Source organism: Macrotis lagotis, chromosome 4 (assembly GCF_037893015.1).
Source record: "Macrotis lagotis isolate mMagLag1 chromosome 4, bilby.v1.9.chrom.fasta, whole genome shotgun sequence".
In the NCBI taxonomy this organism is placed as follows: domain Eukaryota; kingdom Metazoa; phylum Chordata; class Mammalia; order Peramelemorphia; family Peramelidae; genus Macrotis; species Macrotis lagotis.
Window position 1 is genome coordinate 229,300,938 of NC_133661.1, and position 7,989 is coordinate 229,308,926.

The 7,989-nt window shown below is 32.8% G+C and overlaps 1 protein-coding gene across 14 annotated transcripts in view; it reads left to right on the forward strand.

The window, feature by feature from the left end:
• EML5 (EMAP like 5) overlaps positions 1–7,989 on the forward strand; it is a 244,705-nt gene that overhangs the window by 174,470 nt on the left and 62,246 nt on the right. For all 14 annotated transcript variants that reach the window (XR_012478175.1, XM_074235552.1, XM_074235553.1 and 11 more), the window contains 2 exons: positions 552–753; positions 1,874–2,000. Coding sequence is in view for 13 of the 14 variants with exons in the window: in XM_074235552.1 (XP_074091653.1) it covers positions 552–753; positions 1,874–2,000 (329 nt within the window). In the remaining variant the exon portion in view is untranslated. The remainder of the gene's footprint in view (positions 1–551; positions 754–1,873; positions 2,001–7,989) is intronic.

The window sequence follows — 7,989 nt, forward strand, 5'->3', positions numbered from 1 at the left end:
CAAAATTTCCTTCCCATCTAACTGCTCAAAGGATTTTTCTAATCTCATCTCTTATTTACTAGATTTTTTTAAGAGCAAGATCATTCTCAGAGGATTTATTAATTTCAAGAATCACTGTAATCCATTTATTTTATTACTTTACCAATTCTTTTAAACACATAGCAGTGAAACTATTTTATAATACATTTAAGTTTTGCAGAACTTTTCTTAGTATTATTTGTACTAAATGGAGGAAAATTATGTAACTGCATTCTTACTACTTTATAAACTTGCATTTTCTTATATTTACAAAGAAAACAATACATGGAGTATTAATAAAATATTTTCAAAGACATTGTATATAAATAAGAAAGTCATTGTAATGAGAGTTATAACTAGCTAGCTTTTTACTTTGTAAATTAAAATTCCCCAAGATTATCTTGATCATTTATTTTAAAACATAATAAAAATTGCTTAAACTATTAAATGTTCAAGATTATATTTTTAATCTTGCATTTAAAGTAATTATAAATGTACTTTCTAAATTAAACTCCCATTTTTTTCATTTTTAGGGAAAATTTGGAAAGTTTAAGAAATATGTAGCCCATAGCACTCATGTCACAAACGTTCGCTGGACTTATGATGACAGCTTATTGGTCACAGTAGGAGGTCCAGATACCTCTCTTATGGTCTGGATATATGAAATGGAAGGTTACCGAGACAAAAGACCATGTGATAGTGAAGAATCTGATATAGAGTCAGAAGAAGATGGAGGTATGTAATTTTAAAATTGATTTTAAAGAAAGTATCAGAAAATTTTAGCAATATATAATTATTTAAAATTTGGGAGCTAGATTAGGAATGATCACTTTATTCATAAGGACAGTGATAACATATGAAACAATTTTTATATCTAATAAAATATCAAATGAAATTAATGGAGTAAAATTTTACTTTTAGCATCACATTTCCTTTTTTAAATGCTGAAACTGAGTTTTCTATAAGGTAAATTAAAAAACAAAATATATAGCTTAGTTATGTATTGAGGAATTTGATAGTTCATTATAGTTCATTTAAAATTTTAGGGTTGTTAATTTTTAAATTAGGAAAAATTATCTGTTACTCTGTCTAATGATGGTTTGAGAAACATGTTGATTATAAATGTATTTTGAACTTTTAATAAATCATTTTCACCTAGGATAATGATTTTTATTATTTAATATATAGATGAGGTCATCATATTTTTCCACCATTGTGGCATGTATAAATAGTACATTTTAAATCAAATTATTGGTTCTCATGCCTTTTGACTCTTTTCATCAAACTTTTAAAAAAATTAAATTGGTGAAAACACATTTTTTATTCTAAAATTAGTTTTTATTAAGCAAATCCAAAATATTAAAAGGAAATTGTATTTTAGGTGACCTGAGGTTATAAAACTGAGTATGGAAATTCTCTCCATTGTTGCAGTGAGCAACTTTTTTATGACTCAGAGTTGCCTGGCACACAAGAGGCTAGTGCCTGTCTCACAGTCACACAACCAGTACATTTGAAGCCAATCTTTCTGACTTCACAGTTTGAGTCATCAAGCTACACAACCTTCTAGGCATAATCATTGAGATGTTGCTTTACTTCCCTTTTTTGTGTGGAATTCAAGGAAGTGCTAACAATTTATCCAAAAATGACTCTTAAAAGTCACACCTCTGCCAATCAGAGAAATCCAAATCATAAGCTGTTTGGTTTGCTTTGTTTTTTGGGATTTTTTTTGGGGGGGGGCAGCATGCAGAGAGGGAGAGGTTAGTCTATTGTTATCAAGTTTATGAAATCACCATAGCAATTAACCCAGTCTTCTTTATTTCTAAGAGAGCAATAATTCTCATATTTTTGATGCTAGGATATGATAGTGATGTTACAAGGGAAAATGAAATTACATACACCATCAGAGCCTTATCAACAAACATCCGGCCAATGTTTGGAGTCAAGCCTCATTTACAACAAAAAGAACCGACAGTAGATGAAAGGTAACTGCCAACTTTAGAATTACATGCATAAAAAAATCAGAATTTGAATTTTTTTTAATTTGGTAGAAATATTATTTTAAAATGTTAATATTGAAACTGTTAGAACTTATTATACAATACCAGTTTCAGATACATTTTTGCTTAGTAAGTGCTTTTTTTTTTGCTTTTTGTAAGGCAATGGAGTTAAGTGACTTGTCCAAGGTCACACAGCTAGGTTATTATTACATGTCTGAGATCGGAATTTGAACCCAGATCCTCCTGATTCCAGGACTGGTGCTCTATCTACTGTACCACCTAGCTGCCCCAGTAAGTGCTTTCTTGACAGGGTTTATCATGTACAGGTCTAATTTAGAAGTACCTGTGTTGTTAGGACATATTAATTAGGTAGCTAATAGTAAGGTAATCCTGTTTGCACTTATAGAGAAATATGCATTTGTTTAGGAAGTAAAAAATTCAAACATATATTCTTTGTTTATTAGGAAAAGTGTGAGCAGAAGTAGGATTAGATTTCAAAAGATTGTCTTTATTTGTGCCGATATCACCCTTTTCTGATGTGGAAAAATTGAGACATTAATGCATTGCTTTATTAAACTGTGCAAAGCCTTTGACACGGCAATAGTATCTTTTACTACATATATATATATATATATATATATATATATCATAAAGAGATTTTTTAAAAAAAGGAAAAGGATTGGGGTGGCTAGGTGGTGCAGTGGATAGAGCACCAGCCCTGGAATACCTGAGTTCAAATCCAGACTCAGACACTTAATAATTAGCTAGCTGTGTGGCCTTGGGCAAGCCATTTAACCCTTGCAAAAACTTTAAAAAAAAGGGAAAATGCTCAATTTAACAAAAAATATTTACAGTAGCTCTTTTTACATTGGGTAAAGAATTGGAAATTGAAGGGATGCCAGTCAACTGGTGAATGGTTGAACAAATTGTAGACTATGATTGTTATGGAATATCATTCTGTTACAATAAATGACAAGCAGGATACTTTCAGAAAAACCTGAGATTTACCTGAACTGATAAAAAGTAAAGTGAACAGAACCAATAAACTATCATGTATAGTGAAAGCAATATTATATAATGATCAACTGAATAATTTAGCTATTCTCAGCAATAAATGCATCCACTTCCAGGGAAAGAACTGAAGGAGTCTTGAATGCAGATCAAAGCATACTTTTTTTTACTCTTTTTCTTGGAATTTTTGTTCGTGTTTTCTTTTGCATCATGTTTTGTGTGACTTCCCATGTATAATCTATTTCAAATTGCTTGCCTTTTCAAGGAAAGTGGAAAGAAGTAGGCAGGAAGAGTATTTGGAAGTCAAAGTATTTAAGAAATGAATATTAAAAATTTTTATAAAATGTTATTTGAAAATGCTTAGTATAATAAAAATATATTGGAAAATAAAAATATCATTCCCTCCAATTTTTACATGTATTGTCACAACCAGGATATTTTCTTTACTTCTAAATTACAGAAGTATATCAAAGTATTGGCAAATACTTTCAAATATTATTGGTCTGAATTTGAATTGATTGAATTGATGGAGACCAAGAATCAAGTGAGTTTATTGCTTTCATTTAAAAAATACTCATTAAGAAGATATTGGTCCTAATATATTGTTAGACATACTATTTGAATTTGCCCTTATTGATTCATAAAAGAAAAACTAAAATCTAAACTCCAGTTAAAGAAGAAAATCATGAACTTAATTTTTTTAATTATACAATTATACAAACTTTAAGGATCCTTTGATTTTTTTTTCTCAGTCTGAGTACTGAGTCCAATCCCAAATGGCCTATGAGGACAACCCCACTCCATCCCTCCCCCATCTATGCCAAAAAAGTCATCACCCAAAGACAACCAGGTGATGAATCTTTCAAAAGTTAGGGACACTGGCTCACAGACAGAAGACATAAAGTCAGGGAGATTGGGTGTTCTAATGGATAGAGTGATGGTCCTTGAATCAGGAAGATCTAAATTTAGATCTGCTTTCAAACTCTATGTGATCCTGGACAAGTTACTTAACTTCTGTTTGTCTTAGTTTCCTCTTCTGTAAAATAGAGATGATAACAGCACATTTGACCCAGGGGTATTATAAGTACCAATTGAGATAATAATTGTGAAGCACTCAGCACAATTCCTGCATGTAATAGACACTATAAATGTTAGCTATTATTTTTGCATGTGTATATAATTCATTCATATTTATCTGCTATAGTTTTGTGAGTTTTTCATAGTTTTTGTTTATACTGAAGTCCAAACGACCTTTACATTTTCTATATGTATCTGTATTTTATAGTTTGTATCAATTTGAAGCAATTAAATTTAGGTTTTAGAGAACATTCTTTTTCAGTGACACAAAAGGAGCCAAAGGAATTAATATGTTTATCCCTTTTCATTGTTCCTTAGATTTCTCCTCAAATATTGCCTTAGTTTATAATCATGTGGTTTTTGTTATTGCTCAGTTATCTTTTTTCTTTTTTTTATCTCTTTGCTTCTTCTGAAGGCAGGGAGTAGTCAGGTAAGTGTTAATAGGAAACATTGCTCAGAAATTCTCTTTATTTTCCTTTTTATAAAAATTTAGTTTATCTTAAAAATTACCTATATGCTTTTTTGTTTTGTATGATGCAATTTCATTTAGCTTAAAACAAATTCTGACTTGATCTAAGAGAACATTCAACTAATGGGTGTAATTTTACATGGTTACTTAGAAAAAAATTTGATATACTTGAATAAGAAGAACAGAACTTATAGTTAGGATAATGTTTACATATTGTGAATATAAAATTGGTTGCTTATAAATAGAATATTTTGTTTATTATGAGCTTTTTTCATAAAAACCTGCTTGTTAAACCCACTTAACAAAACATAATTTCTAAGAAAGCTTAATTAAGAGGATCTCAAATATAAAACTGTTATCAATTAAATTCATTTTTAGTGAAAGATTATTCATTTTAATAAAACTATTCCCATTATTCCAGTTAGCTTTATTTAATCCCTAGTCAACATAGATTAATTTTGGATTTTAGTTCATTTTACTCCAGAAGGAACTAGTTATATGGATAAGATTTTACTCCACTCTAAGCAAGAACATTTTAACAAGACATCCAACAATAAAATGAGATACCACCACTACTACCACTATTACCACTCGTAACAACTTGGCTTTTATATAGTACTTTAATGTTTACAAAGAACTTTACATATATTGACTTTTGATTCTCACATCTATTATTATCTCCAATTTATTTATGCAAAGTAAGATTGAGAGAAGTCAAGTAATTTGCCCAGAGACACATAGGTATTTGTTCAAGTTCTCAGGTCTTGATTCAGCATTCAGCACTTAATCCACCACTTCATCTAGAAGTTTCAAAATTTTCCAAAAATCTGACTCCAACATGCCCTTCAAACTTTATTTCACATTGTTTTCCTTCACAAACTCAATGTTTTGGACAAATTATATTATTAAGTATTTCCTGATTTTGTGGTGCCTATTTTTGCCTTAGCCTTTCCTTCACAAACACACAAATGCCTCAGCCTCCCCTCATCCATCACCAGTTGTCTAGAAGTCTTTTCCATTACATCTTCAACTTTACATTCTTTTCTTCTTTCAATACTCAGTTCAAATCTTGACCTATAAATCTTTCCTTTATTTATCTATATACAGTTGATGTTTTCCTTTCTTCATCTCTTATTCCTCTTTTTCGATTGATTGACATTTCTCACATTCTAACTTATATTGTAGTCAGTCATTTCTGTGCATTTCTTATGCCCTACTAGAAGCATTGTATTATCCAGTAAGCAGAGTAAACAGACTGCCTAGGGCCTACAAGATTGTTTTGATCATTTTTTAAAAATATATATTATGAGAATTTTAATGATCATAAAGAATTGGCATATAAAGAACGTCTTAGTTAGTTGAGCTACAGGTTAGTGAATGTTTGAGACTTTGAGAGCAATGTAATTCATCTAGATAAGGTAGACCTGACAAGTAATGCTTCATTAAGGGGAGTTCCTTGATCACTCTAATTAAGTACAAAGAGATGAACCTTTGGGTTGGGACTGTATTTTTCTGTGAGAGGATATCAATACCTTGGTACCTCCTGGGTATTATTGTTGATCTGGTGGGACCAGATTGCTTAACTGCCACTCTTGCGGAGAAAATGTTCTGTTTTTGAGATTTTTGAGTTTGAGATTGAGAGTCATTTGCAAAGTGAATTTTTTTTCCTCATTTTAACCTTCTGTATGAGACCCTGAGCATGCAGCAAAGCTTTGAACAGATGTGATTCTTGATCCCATTCCCAGAGATCCACTAATGGTAGTCTTTGAGTATAAACTTCATTTATCCACATCTCCTGTGCATATGCATGCAGTATGCTTGCAGACACACACACACACACACACACACACACACACACACACACACACACACACAGTCTCTGTCCCTCCTTCCCTCTTTCTCTCTCCCCTCTCCCTCCTTTCTCTCTCTCTCTCTCTCTCTCTCTCTCTCTCTCTCTCTCTTCTCTCTCTCTCTCTCTCTCTCTCTCTCTCTCCCCCCTCCCTCCCTCCCTCCCTCTCCCTCCCCCTCTCTCTCTCTCTCCCTCTCTCTCTCTCTCTCTCTCTCTCTCTCTCTCTCTCTCTCTCTCTCTCTCTCTCACACACACACACACACACACACACACACACATACCCTCAAGAGGAGAGGACTCCAAATTCTAGCCTTGAAAGAACAATGGCATAATTTCTCAACCTGATAAGAATGTGAAATAATAATCGCAGTGATCTTAAGGAGTAGAAGGTAACTTTAGTTTTTTGAATTGAAGAATCAGCAAAACAATTCAAAGAAAGAGGGACAGGTGGTAGTTGTGCTATGTTGGTCAAACCTTCATCACTACCAACCCCTCAGATCATGAAGAGCCCAGGACTCTGATCTCAAGGGTCTTGGACATAGCAGTGCTCACCAAACCACAAACTCTGGTTCAGTCAGTAACTGAAGAGAGTAATACCTGTGGGAAAAGGACTTTCCTTTTTCTGTACCATCACCACCACAAAAATCTCCTATTCAACTACCACTGATGCACAGAAGCAGTACACGCCCCATCAAACTGCCTTTCCTGTTTCCATTCCAGAAAGCATATCATAGTTCACGACAAAAATGGTATGAGCTTGTGTGTAATCTGTTACACAGGAAGATAGAAGAAGATTATGGGCTAAAGCTCCTCAGCAAAAAAACGTGGTGAGGGGGCACCTAGGTGGCACAGTAGATAAAGCACCAGCCCTGGAGTCAGGAATATCTGGATTCAAATCTGGTCTCAGACACTTAATAATTACCTAGCTTTGTGGCCTTGGGCAAGCCACTTAACCCCATTTGCCTTGCAAAAATCTAAAAAAAAAAAGGGAAAAAAAAGAAACATAGTGAGAGATCCAACTAAAACAGAGTTTTCCCAGTAGAATTTAAGGATGAAAAATAGAAAAAAGAAAGCAAAAAGGTGAAAGCTGTAAATGATCTTATGACGTCCACATTGAATGAGTCATTCTCCTTCCAAAGGAGAAAGTAAATTCTTCTAATTTTTCTACCATGTGTAATCATTAACAGTTATTTAGGGACAGCTAGGTGTTACAGTGGATAGAGCACCAGCCCTGGAGTCAGGAGGACCTGAGTTCAAATTTGGCCTCAGATACTTAATTATCTAGCTATATGACCTTGAGCAAGTCACTCAACCCCTTTGTGTTAGGAAAACAAAAAACAAAAAAATACAGTTATTTGGCCCTTATATACAATTTATTAAAATAACAGTAGCACTTGGCTATCACTTTCTTCAACTGAAGAAACTGGATTATATTGCCCTTGAAGAATTGAATGTTCTTTTAATGACACTAAATTTCTTCCTCTAATAAAAATCACATCTTTTTGGTTTCCATAGTATTTAAGTTAAGAATCACTCAAAGAACAATAGAGAGAAACATAGTAGGTATG